Source organism: Mustela lutreola, chromosome 3, assembly GCF_030435805.1.
Source record: "Mustela lutreola isolate mMusLut2 chromosome 3, mMusLut2.pri, whole genome shotgun sequence".
Taxonomy (NCBI): Eukaryota; Metazoa; Chordata; class Mammalia; order Carnivora; family Mustelidae; genus Mustela; species Mustela lutreola.
Window position 1 is genome coordinate 167751156 of NC_081292.1, and position 16102 is coordinate 167767257.

Sequence of the window (16102 nt, forward strand, 5' to 3'; positions counted from 1 at the left end):
CAGTAACTGGCATCATCACTTTCTAGCTACTGATCCTCTTGCTTCTTGAATTTCCATTTCCTCCACTGTAAAACAAGGGAGTTTTAACACTGTGACTTATACAATGGAGTTCAATAAAATGTCAATTTAAAAGATATTTCCACAACTGTTAACAATAACTGAAAAATGTACTTAAAATGAGCGAAAATATGAATCATGTAATCACCATCATATACATCATTTCTATTTAATTAGGTAATTCATAGCTCGAGGGACAATGACAAACTAGAATATATCCACAGAAAGACTAGGAGTGTGAAGAAATGTCTAGAAACTATTGCAGATGAAACAGCTGATGCAATTAAATATTTATTGAACAAATGCAGAATAAATGAAACAAGGGGGGCTTTTAACCTGAAGATATAATGAACACCTCCCAATATTTAGAGGGCATCACACGACAACTGAAAGACTTGTTCAGTATTTCTCCAAAAGGCAGAACTTACACCAAAGGATAAACAGAAGCAATCAGTAGGCCGCAGGATAGTTGAACAAAGTGGATCACTTACTGTAATAGCTTCTTTGCCGGTAGAATGCATTCCACCCTAGGTTTCCCTTCTTCTGAAGGGAACATTATTACATTGAATACATCACCTGAAGGTCTTAAATAGTTGCCTTTTCATGGCAAGCCCTCCACTGTCAGCAATGGATGTACTCCCACTATCAGGAAGAAATCTGCAGTTCACAAACAGGTTTACTGAGAAAATGGTCTTTGGTTCCTCAGCTACGCTTCAGCCTTCTATAGGAGTGATGTGTAGGAGGTGAGGAGAAAGGAGAGCATCTTCTCTGAAGGGGGTGCCTCAGAGTCCCCAGCAGCTCAGAGACTGCCTCTGGGGACTGTCCTTCTCAAACCCCAGTGAACCGCTGTAAGGAGTTATGGGTGCAGAGGGGAGTGTGTGGTGCGCTGGGGCAGAGGGACAAACAGTTGACAACCACTGACTACACGAAGCAGGAGAGCTGTACTTTGTAAGTCACTAGGAAATATAAACTGCATAATACTGACGGGCTCCATCCAAACTGTCCAATATTACAAAAGGAGAATTGCTTCAACAACTATTCCGCATAGTGTTTAAGGACAAAATATATATAATATACTTTATATACTTTATCACATACTCAGTAAGGAATGCTGAGGTGCTTCATCCGTCCAAGAAATTGAAAATAAAAATTTTACATTTCTCTATCTGTCAGTATACAGGATTCCGAAGGTGGATCTTGAACTCAGAATGATGTATCAGTTTTCGAGGAAAGCCACATAATCGGTCAGTCTGGCTAACTGCTGCTCGTTGGGGATCGGGGGCACTGGGGCAGGCTCTGCGTGTGACATGGAGAAAGAGACTAAAGTCAGACCCCTGGGGAATGGTGCATTAGCCCTGCCACCCTCACCCTCCAATGCCTGTTCATTTAACAAAAAGGAAACCTTCTTATTGACTTGGGACATTTTTGAAAAATAAGCAGAGAAGTCTCAACTTTGATGAGTTTTCCTAAAACTGGGAGGAAAGGCATGTCTGGCTTGGCCTAAGTTTCCACATTAACTGCAAAATCTCTCTTGAGAGAGCACAGCTCTTGTTGGCAGGACACCTACCCACCTACCCATGTGACATGGAACTCAGGGAAGAATCACCCAGTACTGACCATGTGCCAGGCACTGCTCTGTTAAACTGTCAGTGAACAAAAGGCCCCACAAAGAACCCCATCACCAAGGAATTTAGTTCTAGCTTTTAAATTAGCATATGTCAGCCCAGGGATGCCTTCTGAGTTACTGCTGGTGGGAAGGCCTATCACAGCTTTGCTACACGACACCAACAAGGCTCTGTGGCTGGGCCAGAAGGTGCCACGGCCTCAAGGGAAGCTCAGAGGGGAACCCACAAGCTCTCCCTTTGTAACCAAAAAGGTTATAAATAGCCAAGTACAGAATTTAACCTCTTCGTTGACAAGGTTAGAGCTAAGAAAAACCAAAATACACGACAAAAAAGAAATAAAGAACAATGAAACACGTCTTGAACGAACATTTAAAAATACATACCTGATAAGGGAATAAACCGGTTAAAAAATGCATCCAGGGCCCCTGCAACTAAGTAAAATTAACAGCACAAGTTATAGGAGTCATACTGAAGAACTTTCACACAGAACACATCATTTTTAACACAGTGGCACTTATGACCTTTTACTACTTCTCAAACAGTTAGCAATTATTCTCTATTATGACTACATGAGTTTTCTTATTACAGCAGTTTTCTCTTAGCAGCTAAACTCACTGGGACCATGTCTAACCACTTCCTGTACCTTCACAGGACAAAGCCCATCGAAATTTAAGTAATTCTTCACTGTGGGGTCAACAATGTCTAAACAACAGGAATTCAGAGCAGAATGAATTGTAGGAGGAGAGCTGACAGGTGTGGGCATTAAGCTCAGCTCAAAAGACCTGGCAAAAAAGGACATTCTTGCCAAGCAGGAGAAGAGACCTCCAAGCAGGAATGAGCATGGCTCACTTCAGGAGGACTGAGGGACTGGGAATTCAGATGGACAGGAGGACAGGTCAAATGATTTAAGTCAAAGAGCTTAATTTTGTGCAAGCTAAAGCCACTTTAGAGATCGTATGTCAGAAAAGAGTGTACACATTTATAGTACAATGAGAAAAGGGGAGTATGTGAATAAAATTTATTTTTTAAAGGTAACAGTTTAGGTATTACAGTAAACATGCTTAGAAATGGCTCCATAAATAAAAGGGTGGGAGACTGAGGCTTAGTAAAAATTAAGTTATAGTAAGGATTATGAAAAACCCACATAAAATAGGTTTTTACATAAGAATAATGAAAAACCCATATAAAGGAAAAAACCACAATAAAGATTATGAAAAACCCATATAAAATAGTTTCCTACACAAGAAATACATTAAAAAAAAATTAAGGTACTACTAGGTGATCTTTAAAATCCTTTCTACTGTGTCTATCATTCCATGTCTATATTTACCCTAAGTAACTCAATTTGCTAGTACAGCAGAACCTTATCAAAGACTCAAAGGCATGCAGAAGAGCCTGAAGCGGGCTTAAGAGGTCAGTGTGCATTCGTGGACGAAGAGCTCCACCTACCTGGCTTTTTGGGCATAACCATTCTTGTGGTGGAGTCGGCTTGCCATCCTTGTTCTAATATACCTAAAAAACATGTAGTTTACACACAAATGAGAAATAACCAAAAAACTCCTATAGTTTTCATTTACAAGAGCCACAATCTGTCAATGACACTATTTGTATGGAAGATCTGACAAGTGCAGGTTATCCTACAATGTATATTTTTTCCTAGAAAAGTAGATTATAGATAGCACTCTCAGGTGAACTTACTTTTGAAACATTTCTGAAACACGTATCAAAGCCATTTTTCTCTCTCAGGCTGAAAGAACCCCTAGCAGATGAGCAGTCTTCTGTAAAGTGTACCTTACGGTATTAATCTAGTTAGTATGACTAAAACAACACCCATGTCCCTAAGGAGGACATACATAACACTGCCTGCACTTGCACTATCAGTATTGACAGAGCTGATCTCACTGACAAGAACCACTCACACATGCAGAGTCCTGGCCAGCAGGCATCGTTCCACGGCGATCATTTCAGGGCACCATCACACTACTCTATAAAGGACACAGGACCATCACCTAACTGATGTGGAAAATGGAGTTTGGAGAATTCCAGTGGCATGTCCTCAATCATGAAGTTAGCGTGTGGGTTGGATAGAGGAGTTCCACCCAGGTAGTCATTTAAGAATATAGCTCAGAGGATGTTATCCATTATGTAATAAACTGTGGATTAATGTCAAGATGATTTAAAACAAATGTCTGTTGAGTAACCAACAGTACTGATTTACTCCAGGAATTTTCATTAACCTGCTTACTATGCATCTAAAATTGTGGTAGGCTTGGGAAACTGAGGAACAAGATGTGGTCTTTACAGGGCTCCTATTTTAGTCAGAGAATAAAAAATGCTAATGATGTTATAACACTGCTACGAGGCACAGATGATGTTCTATAGCAATTAACTGAGGGGAGAAGTTAGTCTGGGCATCACCTGAGGAATGACAATGCAAAAGCATGAGTGGAGACCAATGGGTAAGAAGAATTACTGGTAAGAGAAGTTACTTCTGTTAACAAGAAAACCACAGGTCCCAATATCAAGAATATCAAGGAAAACACACGGGCTGAAAAGGGACAGGGGAGGAGACTGCCTTTACCAAGTATGGGGGAAAGGAGGATTTCCACATGTGAGGCATGAGGTCAATTAAGATTTTCTTAAAAAAATACATTTATCAATATGTTGATTTTCAGAAGAAAAGGTCTAATTTAAAAAAGTTATGAAGTCTAAACTCCCAGCCATGAATATAATGCCACTCACCTGGCATACTTACAAAAGCAACTAATTTGTATATCCTTTACTTCCTGCTGCTTGCATTTCCCACCACTCCTAAGACCGGGTGTAGTCAGAGCTGCATGGGGCTGTCTCAAGGACCTTCCTCTGCCCCCCCAGTGTCCCTGACTTTCAGTAACTCTGTTCCCACCACATCCCTCCCTGCCCCACCCACTCCCAGTCAACAGCAGCTCTGAGTTCCCTTGCAGGGCATCATGCTGGGAAGGCACCCCACCATTTCACAGGCCCACCATTAACTTAAGTCTTCATCAGAGTTCTTAGAAGTAAAAATAGAAAATACTCAGGGATCAGGCCTGGGAACAGGATAAAAAATGACTACAGGAACATCAAAGAGGTTCCAATAAAGAAAGAGCTAGAATGATCACATGCGACAAGGGTACACCTCACAGACCTAGCCAAATGTTAACTTCATAAAAACGGCTAAGTACTCCTTTGCAAAACTCATGTTGTAAGATATCATTAACTGCCTCTGGCAAAAAGCAGTTGTGAGGCCCTGTTAGGTGTGGATCGGATGTCTCCTCATACCATTGGGCGGACACTCATATCGGCTGCTGCAGAGCAACTGCTGGGCCTGAGAACAGCCTGGTTCCCGGCCCAGCCCTGCCGGGGGTATGGTGCCAGGCAGGTTTCATATCCCCTTTCCAGGGAACACTGCCTGAATTCCCAAACCAACCTGTTCCAACAACGTACACTCCCACTTTTGTTGACAGTAAACAGCGAGCCCAAATTACCTTTCACAGCCTCTTCCACAGGGAGCCCGACAAAGGCTGCGAAGTCATCAGCGATGATGGAGGTGTAGGCTTGTGAGACCAGGGCGAAGGCTCTTCTCCTCGTTGCGTCTGTGGTGGGAGTGGAGGGGTGGCAGACAATGAACCAAGAGAGCTGGCATTTTTAACACATAATTAAGTTACATGGTTGTCCTTGTCCAAATTTTGTAAGACTAGGTCGACCCACAGGTTTCTATGCTCACAGATACAGACACACCTGCCTGGCGTGAAAGAGGTGCTCAGATATTGCCGAATAAGCAATCAGTTCCTTGTACTTCCTCTCAGACAGCAAGTCTCTCATGGGGGACAATGAAATATACAAAGAAGGAGAACAAGTTAATTTACGTAAGATCCAAACTCTAAGAAAATTTCATGTACATAAATGTATTTATGTATTTATGCATATAAATACATAAATGTATTTATGCACTTGGTATATAATTTTTTGAATTTCTTTTTTAATCCAACTTACAAACACTGGACTGAACAGAGCAGAAATGATCTACTTCGGTAATCAGTTGTCCTTTCTGAGGAGTGTCTCTAATCTAAGTTCACACCTAGGAACTGCAGAACAAACCTTGTAACTAGAGCACTCTTCTGTTAAAACCACAGGTCCCAAATATCAAGTCAGCAAACTGGGAATTAAACATAACACAGTTTCAACCTCCCCTAGAAAATACAGTCTTAAGAGGTCAGTCAGGAATCTCCTGATCCAGAAGGGGTAATCTGTCACCTGGGCCCTCTTCCATCCCCCCGCAAAAGGAGAAGACTCCCCACTCTACCTTTAAGGGAAGGTGACCTGGCCTGAAACATTTCTTCCTTTTCTTTTGCAATAACAACCCTGCCCCACATTCATTCCTATGATAACCTGACATTATGTACAACTCCTCAGAGCTCCCATCTACTTGCTGGATGCGATGCTGCCCAATTCATGGACTGCTTAATAAAGCTAATTAATTCTCCAAGTTTACTCAGTTGAAGTTTTGTTAACACTAACTTTTGAAGCTGCTCTGACCTCTTGTCTTAATTTGGGTTCAAATCCCAAGGTCAAATCCTGAATGAGCCTAATTGGGCGGAGGGGTGCTGCAAACAATTCCAGCAACAAAACCTCCCTAGAGATGACATGTGGGATTTGCCCAGGCTTACATTCCCACACTGACTATTCCAGAAATGAGGGAGAGATAGTAAGTCAAGGGTAGGAACTGAGGTCCAGCTAGCCTGTCTTCCTGCCCACTACTTTTTCAGGAACATAAGGGCTCCTTCATCTGGCTATCAGCATGCTTAAAAATATTCTGAATTTTACTTTCCACATTCAATACAGCCCCATGCTGAAAACCCTCTCTGCATTCCTGGGACCGCCTGACAACTGCACCCAGCTCCTTAGGCACCCTTTCCTCCCAGTTAGGCCCCTGGCCCTCAGACAAGCCTCACTCACACCTTCTCATCTCTGGGCTTTGCATTTATGCTGTTGTATGGTGTCTGCTCTCTACGACTCCGAGGTCTGTTTACAAACTCCTCCTGCAGAATAGAGGCTCACTGCCATCTCTGGCCTTCTCTAAATTCACAGCACTGTTTACACTACCTGTTGAACAAGCATGCTTCCACCACCTACAGCACACTGCCCCACCCCGCCCCACTCCCCTCACCTCAATGATCCCTAAACTTCTCTACAGGAGAAAGACTGTCCTCTCTATCTTTATAGCCCCACCCCTACAAAGAGCCCAGCCTCTCTAAGGAAGTATGTGCTGAAGACATGCTTGTTGACAATATCACAGGACACAGCCTTTGGCTTTGTTCCCTCATATTTCTTAAAGATCACTAACATTCCACTGCATTTCTCCACTGCTCACAGAGCCTGATGTCCTCGCCACCTTCCGCTCAGCCAGCACTGCTCCTCCTCCGCAGCGCTCAGGCAACTCCTTCCTTCTTCCTAAGGACTGCTCAGCACATGACTTTACATTGGACTTGAAAACATCTTAGCGGTAAGGGAACTTTCCCCTACTGAAAGCCATGGGCACTCAATGAGAAAGAACCAAGAGCAACAACGGAAAAGGGAAATCCAAGTGTGCACCAACAACTATACCCATTTGGAAAACCTATCATATTTTAAAAATATTAACTAGAGTTCAAGCACTTTGGTCCGATTTTCAGAATTGAGAGGAGATGGGGAGTAGCAGAAGAGGATGAAAGCAATGAACGGAAGAGACACACAGATGAGCAGAGAGAGGCAGAGAGGCAGGCCTGGCACACGGAATAGAAGCAAGCACACAGGGAGACAGAAGTGGGTGGGCAGAGGAAGCAAAAACACAGGTCGAGAGTGTTCCAAAGGGTCAGTGAGAGGCCACGAAACTGAGGCTGCTTTTAATCACTCAGGGACATTCTAGTCACTTTGTTACCCGTAAGATCTCTGAAATGTGTCAGTTCATGAGGGCATGCATTAGGATGGCAAGCTGGAAAGGGGAATCAACTGAGCCAGCACTGGTATCTGTGGAAATTCATCACGGGACAAAGTCCTGGGGAGATCCGACAAGAATGCTCACTCTGTTGTGTAAGAAATATCTAACCATGCTTGCTGTCTACCAGGAGCTGCCAGTGCTAGTGCTGCAGACAGAGAGCAGGTGAGCTGGCTGCCACGCACTTTCTAACCCACCTCTGCCCTTCTACTCCAGGGAGTCTGGACCCCACCACCCATGGCACCTGCACCTTCCTGCCTGGTGAGTGGGTCCACCGGTCCTGTGAATGCACTTCCTCTGCGCCCTCCCTGCCTGGCTCTAGATGATCCACAGCTCCTGGGGGCAGTCCCTTATGTGACCGTGTTAGCGTGGGTCCCTCGCCTCCTCCCTTTGGGCCTTGAATGAGAACCGCTACTGTCCAGTCAGCCCCTGAGTGCTGTTGGGCCCTGCCGGCTGCCTTTAGAAGCAGCTCTTTCACTAGCCTCTCTTCACTTAAGCCATTTACAATTTTCTGGTAGGACTGTGACTAATTCAGAAAAGAAAAGGAAAAGATCTAAGAATGTGATTGTTCTTAAGACAGTCTAGAAAACTAAAAACTTGTAATACATCAAAAGGGAAAGTATCAAATTGAGCAGTAATTCAACTCTATTGTAAGACTCCCTTTATCAGGCTTCATCTTATGGAGGGAAATGCAGTACCATTTGTGAATCAGGGATCTGCAACATTCTCAGGATACAGTCACAAATATCACAGGTGAACAGATGAGTGCTTATACATATTAATTAATTAAGCACATCTAAGTGCTTATACATATTAATTCATTTCTAACAACTCAAGGAAAATACTACTTATAATCTCACTTTACAAATGAGAAAAATGAGGTGCAGAAGGGTCACTCAAGTGGCAGAACCAGGACATGAACTCCACAAGTATGGTTTCAGAGTCCAAACTCCCCCATTTTGTGCTCCACGGCCTTCCAGAGGCTGGCTGGACTGCCTTCAAAGACGTACTGAATCTAACAGAGCTGGAGGCAGAGGCAGTCCTGGGAGGAAACAGGCTACGCCCACTAAGGCACACAGGGAATATCTGCTGCATGATCAGGAGATCTGAGCCCTGGTCCTGCCAATGACCCCACTATATGGCGCCGGGAAATGGCCCACGGCCTGTGCCCTCACACCACAATCCTAAGACTGAACCAGATACTACAAAAACCCACCACCACACCCTTTTCTCTTCTGGACTTATGTGAAGAGGTGAAGGCGGTTTCCTGTGGGAATATCTGAAACTGCCCTCTTAGAACTGAGCAAACTTATACCACACTCCCCCCTCCCTTCTCACCCACCAGGGGCCTGCACGCCTGCTCACTTCCTTTGTATTTAAAGTAAGTGCCTCCTGTTGTGTTCCTTACATTGTTCTGTTTTATGCTGCCACAGCTTTTCCATCCCAAGAGAAATTAGGTACATCTGAGAAGCAACCCTCACCTTCACATCTCAAAAGATGATACCCTTGCCAGGATAATGAGCAGTTACTCAACAATTCCTCTCACTGACCCCTCCAGAGCAGGAAGGCAGACAGTCAAGGCAGGAAGGCAGACAGCCAAGGCAGGTATTAGCAGCAACAAGGTAACAGTAAGAAATAAGAAACTGAACAACATAAAAAGACACTGAACAATATAAAAAGAGATCACTGTATGAATTTATAAAAAAGAGCGAATCAGCAAATGTCAGGGGCAGGAGAAACAGAGAGAGAGAAACTGGCAGTGTCCAGTTTCATCGTTCGTGGGATCAGCACTATGTCACACAGGCTTGGGATTCTTCAGAGCAATTAAAAAACATCTGAGCATCTGTATACTGAATTGACTAGTTCCAAATCCAGAAGCTGGAGACAACCCCTGTCAAAGCATTAAGTCGAGACCCCAAAGTACAGTCTCTACTTTCAAATACACGGGGTTTAAAATCTTTACCACCCCATACCTTGAGCTTATTAGAGTATTATAAGATTTCATTTTAGTAGCAAAAAATCCTTTTACTGTCAAGAGCAATTTCACTCTAGAACTAGAGACAATGAAGCCCTTAGCTGGCGAAACAACCTCAAGCAAGACGAAATGAAGAGGTATGGTCACAGCAAATCCTCACAGGTGAAAAGAAGAAGTATGATTATAGCAAACCCTTATAAGAGTTTTGAAAGCTGCCCAATTCACATTTTCAGGAGAAAATATCTATTTTTTTTAAACACATCACTGACTTACTTAAACATCGCAGCACTCAGAGAACAGGTCTAATTTTACTCTTAACTACGAAGAAACACTACCTCTAAGTGCTTCCATGATTGGCTGGACCGTCTCAGACCACTGGTGTGCGTTGATGGTCGTATAGATCCCAGGGAAATCTCTCTGCCAGATTCTTTGTCCTACTGACCAAATTCCCCCAAGTTCAGAATTTGCCTGCAATAAACATCACTGCCTTTGAGGATAGTCACTGCACAGATTTACCAACAACCATATCTTAAAACATAAATTCAACATTTCTCTTAAGAGGTATAATTACTTTTTCAGCCCAATCACTATCAAAAAGGTTTTTAAATGCTGTGGACAGTAATGTAAAATTTGTTTATATGGCTTATATAAATTTTTATTATAACAAAAATTAAAGCATAAGTGTTCAAAAATATTTCAGAATTTAGTATGAAAATTAATATACTTAAAACAGTCTTTCAGAATATTGTATTTGTATTTTATGTATACACATATGTGACAAACGTTACGTAGACTATTCATATATATGTGCACGTAAAATATATAGACATGTTTTGGGGGCAAAAATAATAACAAAATGACTAAAATAAAGACTGTCAATCTAAGATGTCACACACTGTAGCCTTTCCCAGGAGAGAATTCCCACTAACATCACTGAAACTATGAGAGTAATTCATCGTTCTTTATTTTAAATCAACGAAGCTGGAGGAACATTCCAATATTATTTAATAAGATATCTGAAGAAGAAAAGAGAATAAAAATACTAAAATACTAAATGCTAAATATCAATAAAGAACAGAAGAATGTAAGTGAATTCTTGGTAATATTCAGTGAATGTTTAAAAAATTCACTTTGCATTTATGCTAGAAACAGAGAATCCCATGAAATTAAAAATGTATTTCATTATACTTTGGAAGAAACTTTTAAGACATTATTTTATCTAATCTCCTATCCAAACTAAGAAATCTAAAATCGTAATTAGTAAAAATAATCTTAAAGCTGTGAAAATCATTTTTCGGATATTCTTGGGAATAATACCAATTTCAAAGTAAATACCATTACTGCATAAATCAGTTAAAAAAGCAAAACAAAACACAAACCAAATCTTTATTAAAAGGTCTCAGCTGTTTGCTGGGCAAAGTGACACAAGAAGTGTCTTAATAAATGTCACCAGCAGAAGCTACACACAGATTTCTTTACCATCCAAGGGAAATTATATTTCTGATTACAGGAATTTGTAGATCTGCTCTTAAACTCTAATACCAGTTTAGTATCTATTTCTGTGAACCATGGGGGAAAAAAAACAGAAACTTTAAAAACTTTAGAAGGTTGCCATTTAAATGAATGCTGTTACTACATTCAAGTAGTGCTATATATTGATGAATACTTACAGATTTTATAGCAGGTGGTATCCGTTTCCAAAGATATCTTGCATTATTCCTAATTTACATCCCCCCAAGAAAAAATAGGTAATTAAAAAAAATTACCTCAGTAAATGTTTAACATTCTAGATCTTACTGCAAACACACAGAAGTATATTTTAAAATACTCACTATTTTATAGAGTGAAATTTAGTTTTATACTAATTTGTCCAGGGGAAGTAAGAGTAACTTTCCAGATAAAAAAACATAAAATACTTTCACCAAAGTAATATTTTGCCATCTTCAGTGAATTTTTAATTAATGACCTAGATCTTAAGATAATGGTACACTAAAAACACAAACACTTAAATAATTTCTTCATATATAAAAATAAACAAATTTCTGTTCAAGGCTCTGGAATTCCCTGACAATGTATGTGATACACAGTGCTTTTCTCCTTATCATGCGCCCTTCTCTGACCAATGAATGCAGAGCCACCAAAACTTCAACTTTTTAAGAGTCTGAAAACTTGGAACTACAACAAACATACAATGATCAGGATTACAAAAACGAAACCAGCTCATATGATGTATGTCTCACAGGAACTGCAGGTTAGTTTTTTAAAAGATAGGAAACAAAAAGGTTGAAGAGAATCTGCCAACAACATTTAACAGTAATCACTGATGGTTTGTAGCACAAGGGACTCCTGAATGTTTATGCTTTCTGACCTTTCTTCAATGAACATTAATTAGGAATAAGTAAAAAAACACCATTTTTCAAAAAAAAATCTCATATGTCTTGTTAATTAAATTTCTCTTAGTTTTCTCAATTGCTCTTGATCTACTGCATACATAAGAAATTAAGTCAACAGAGGCCATATGAAAGTTTTATAAAGACAAAAAAGGTCAACAGAATTAAAGGAATTTATTGACACTGTAGTTTCTCATAACAAATTAAAATGTGTGGACACCTGGGTGGCTCAGTCAGTTAAGAGACTGCCTTCAGCTCAGGTCATGACCCTAGGGTCCTGGGATCAAGCCCCATTTCAGGCTCCCTGCTTAGTGGGATGCCTGCTTCTCCCTCTGACCTTCCCCCTTATGAAATGCTCTCACTCTCATTCTCTCGCTCAAATAAATCAATAAATAAAATCTTAAAAAAATGTATTAGAATGTGTTTTTAGAGAATATATATAAAACAAGTGTATCTTAAAAACACTTGGCCTAACCATAGTTTAGGTCACAATTCAATAATTGAAATAAGTATATTAAGTATTACAATAGGAGATACAGCTCCTTGCGGATTATGTTTTAATGATGTCTTTCCAACGCCAAGAGTTATTTCTGTACAATCGTGACGAAGTTGTTGCTCTTGGCTTCAGGTAGAAGATACTTACATGTCATTGTGGAGCAGATACAAAGCTAACAGCTGACCATACACTGGGGGAGTAGCAATTCCTCCAGGAGCCTATAAGGCCAAAACCAAAAAAAAAAACCTTACTTATATCTACACTTAAAAAAAAAAAAAAAAAAAAAAAAAAAGGATTTTACTAACATTAATCTAAAAAATAAGCCTATTTTACAACACTTAGTACTACAGATGTAGAGAGAGCTTAGAGAAGTACAAAACACTAAAAACCAGTGTTAAGTTTAGATCTGCCATCAGCTGTGACTTTTCTCTCCTTTCTAAGTTCTGTCTTTATATGCACAAGAATATTTAAGTGGGATTCCTTTCCCAGTTCTCAAATTCTTTTTTTTAATATAATTTTTTATTTTTTATAAACATATATTTTTATCCCCAGGGGTACAGGTCTGTGAATCACCAGGTTTACACACTTTACAGCACTCACCAAAGCACATACCCTCCCCAATGTCCATAATCCCACCCCCTTCTCCCAAACCCCCTCCCCCCAGCAACCCTCAGTTTGTTTTGTGAGATTAAAAGTCACTTATGGTTTGTCTCCCTCCCAATCCCATCTTGTTTCATTGATTCTTCTCCTACCCACTTAAGCCCCCATGTTGCATCACCACTTCCTCATATCAGGGAGATCATATCCAGTTCTCAAATTCTTAAATGGGCTTACTATTAAAAGAAACAAACATTTCCAACAAATACTTAAAGTACTATGATTCTGCCCATTGTATCAAGTATGCTGACTAGCTAAGTAATGAGTGATGAACAGAAAAAAAAAAAATCACAGCCAGTGTTACAAAGACATTTCTCTCTTCATTCAAATTTGATTCATTCAGAAAAGAGCTATTGTCTATTAGTGAGCTGCTGCTTTTGACTGTTGTCTCCTTCAGCTAACCAATTTTTTATACTAATGTTATACATGCTTTTCCAGTGCCTTTCTAAGGAAAAAACCTCAACTAACTTTTAACAGCTGCATGATACAACTTTCCCCAGTCTTACACAAGAGGGAACGGTAAGCTTAGGAGGTGACATTATGAGACTAAGGACTTTCTGAGTTGATAAAAGGTTACTCCTTCTTTGGTCTGTGTGTATGCTCGCACAAATGTCTTTAATGAAATCCACATTCCCCTGCCTCCCACCACATGGGGAGGAAAGATGCCCAGTCTAATTAACACAAGAAACACACTGGAGGACATCAGGAGCAAAGATGCCCAAGGTTTTCGGACTCACTAGCTGAGAACAAACAACAAAAGGTTCCCAGCGAGCTCGGGGAGACGAGGCCCAGACCCGCAGCCCTCGGAGCGGACCCCGGCGTCCCGGGATCCCCACGCCCAGCTCCCACGCCCGTCGCAAGCCCCGCGGGCCCTGTTACCCTGGAGACTGGCACCGCCCCGGGGCCGCGGAGAACCCCGTGGTTCTCCCTGCGGGACGCGAACGGATACCTCGAGCTCCTGGTTCTCACACTGATCCAGCAACTTTTTGAAGCTAAAGGCACTTTCCGCCATCACCGCCACTGGCATCTTCCCGGCCGGTCCCGCCGCGGCACCCTCACAGAAGTAGACCCCACACTGTCCCTCGGGCCGTCGCGCCCGCAATGACGTACGAGGCCGCCGTCGCCGTCAAGCGCCCCAGCGCAGCTGCGCCGTCGCGCGTCGTCGGACGCCACCCCGCACAGGAAGGGTCGTTGCCGCTCTGGCCCGCACTCTCTGTGCTTTGGAAGACCCGCCTGTCCTCGCGGGAAGCGGCTTCCGGAGCGCGAGGCCAGAACAGGAAGGGAGGGGTGTGCACAGGTTCCCGGAGAGCTCGGCGTCTCCGCGTCGGGGCCTGACACGCATGCGCACTGCGAGGAGCAAGGCTCGCTTGGGGTCCTGGGGACGCTCGGGTCCTGGCTCGCGCGCGTTCTGCACCACCAGACTTTCGTGCTCTGAAACCGGTCAGGTGTGGGCTTCAGCCCTGGAGCGAGCGGGTCTGGACGGCTCCCGGGCTTGGAGTTCGGGCCCCAGGTCGTCCCGGCCGTTCCCGCCGCCTGGCCACCGTGGGTGCTTTTCGCCCGCAGATGCTCTACTGTGCACTTAGTTGCGTTGACTTATTGTCGTGTTGCCCTTCTCGAGACCGCCAGCGAAGAAGCTTCTGTTTGTGTCCTGCTGCAGGGTCAGCTGCACAACCTGTGGGCCCAGAGCAAACTGGAAATGCAGGAGCCCCGTTCAAAAAATGGGGAGGGTGGCATTGAGGGTAATATAATGTAAAGCTTTCTCCTTTGCAGTGTACCTGTTTTTCATAGTGCTTTCATAGTACTTTTTGCTATTTAATATGACTCTAAGTAAAGAAAAATTAAAACTTTATTAGCATGAAAAAAAACTTTATTAGCATTAATCTTAATATCCATGTTTATATGGTGCAGTGCCAGTTTAAAATTCAAATATAAGTGCGTTTAACGCCTATGTGGCAAAACAGAAATCCCGCAATTCCTATTTCATAGGAATTTCTCATAGATGCACACGTACGTTGTTTTTATTAAAACCATGAAAATGTTGCACAAACTATTTTCATGCCCTTCATTTCAGGCACATACTCTCCCAGCACTTTCTACCTTCGGCATACTGACGGGTAAGGAAGGGCTGAGAGGACTAGGACCATTCCCTTTGCTGCTGTGTTACCATTTTCAGCACAAAGGAGTATTTCAGCAGAGTTCCAAGAAGTAATGTAAGAAAGAACAGAAGAGGATTCCTTGGATGTTCATGTTCTTTAGGACACCACTGCCTTCATCGTGCCTTTGAAGAAAGTTCAGGTTCCAAGGGAAAATGTGGCTTCTCAGGGCTATCTGCTAACAGCTAACCCAGTTGTGGGCACAGTGCCCTTACCTCGTGAACACACTTGAGGCTCTCTGAACTCCCACCTTTGGGGGTCTGCTGGGAATTCGTGTGGTATGTAGAACACTGTGGAAGGGCAGGGAACACGTATATTGCTCATACATCTTGGCTCACATGCAAATGCTCCATTGTCCCTATGGGCTTCACTCGCCAAACATACTCAAAGGTAAAATTATGAAGAATTTCAAGACAAGAACAGCATCACTGATTGTTTTTGCAGAATCAACACGGTTTCCATCTGGAAATGACTGTGTGTGATAATGTTTCAGATGGAATATAAAGATAAACCAGGATAAAACTCAAAGAACTGGCAACAGTAAAAAGAAAGGTACACAAGGGGACCTGGGTGGCTCGGTTGGTTAAGCGTCTGACCCTTGATTTTGGCTCAGAACAAGTATCTCAGGGTCGTGAGATCCAGTCCTGAGTTGGTTTCTGGGGCTCTGTGTTCTGGGGGAGTCTGCTTGAGTTTCTTTCTCTTCCTCTGCCCCCCTCCCATGCTGTCTCTCTTAAAAAGGGGAGACAGAAAGAGC

At 42.3% G+C, this 16102-nt stretch overlaps 1 protein-coding gene across 3 annotated transcripts; it reads right to left on the bottom strand.

Annotated features, from left to right (window-relative positions):
• Positions 1 to 335: 335 nt before the first annotated feature.
• Positions 336 to 14395, bottom strand: COPS8 (COP9 signalosome subunit 8). 3 transcript variants are annotated; one of them, XM_059167628.1, is made up of 8 exons: positions 14145 to 14395; positions 12686 to 12756; positions 11323 to 11371; positions 9988 to 10120; positions 5189 to 5296; positions 3132 to 3194; positions 2066 to 2107; positions 336 to 1353 (listed from the first exon to the last, which is right to left on the bottom strand). In XM_059167628.1, the coding sequence occupies exons 1-8, from the start codon at positions 14220 to 14222 to the stop codon at positions 1274 to 1276; spliced, it is 624 nt and encodes a 207-aa protein (XP_059023611.1). In that variant the 5' UTR covers positions 14223 to 14395; the 3' UTR covers positions 336 to 1273. The 3 variants fall into 3 exon arrangements, with proteins under 3 accessions (XP_059023611.1, XP_059023610.1, XP_059023612.1); XM_059167627.1 differs by having other exon boundaries at positions 2066 to 2113; XM_059167629.1 differs by lacking the exon at positions 2066 to 2107 and having other exon boundaries at positions 14145 to 14394.
• Positions 14396 to 16102: the final 1707 nt, after the last annotated feature.

What these genes read in the sequence shown, in the direction of transcription:
- COPS8 (XM_059167627.1), bottom strand. Translation starts at nt 14,222, where the DNA reads ATGCCAGTGGCGGTGATGGCGGAAAGTGCCTTTAGCTTCAAAAAGTTG. An exon ending in AATCATGGAAGCACTTAGAG is followed by an intron (nt 5,297 to 9,987) that starts GTAGTGTTTCTT and finishes CTCCCACCACAG; the next exon opens with ACGCAACGAGGAGAAGAGCC. An exon ending in TGTGGAAGAGGCTGTGAAAG is followed by an intron (nt 3,195 to 5,188) that starts GTAATTTGGGCT and finishes CATGTTTTTTAG; the next exon opens with GTATATTAGAACAAGGATGG.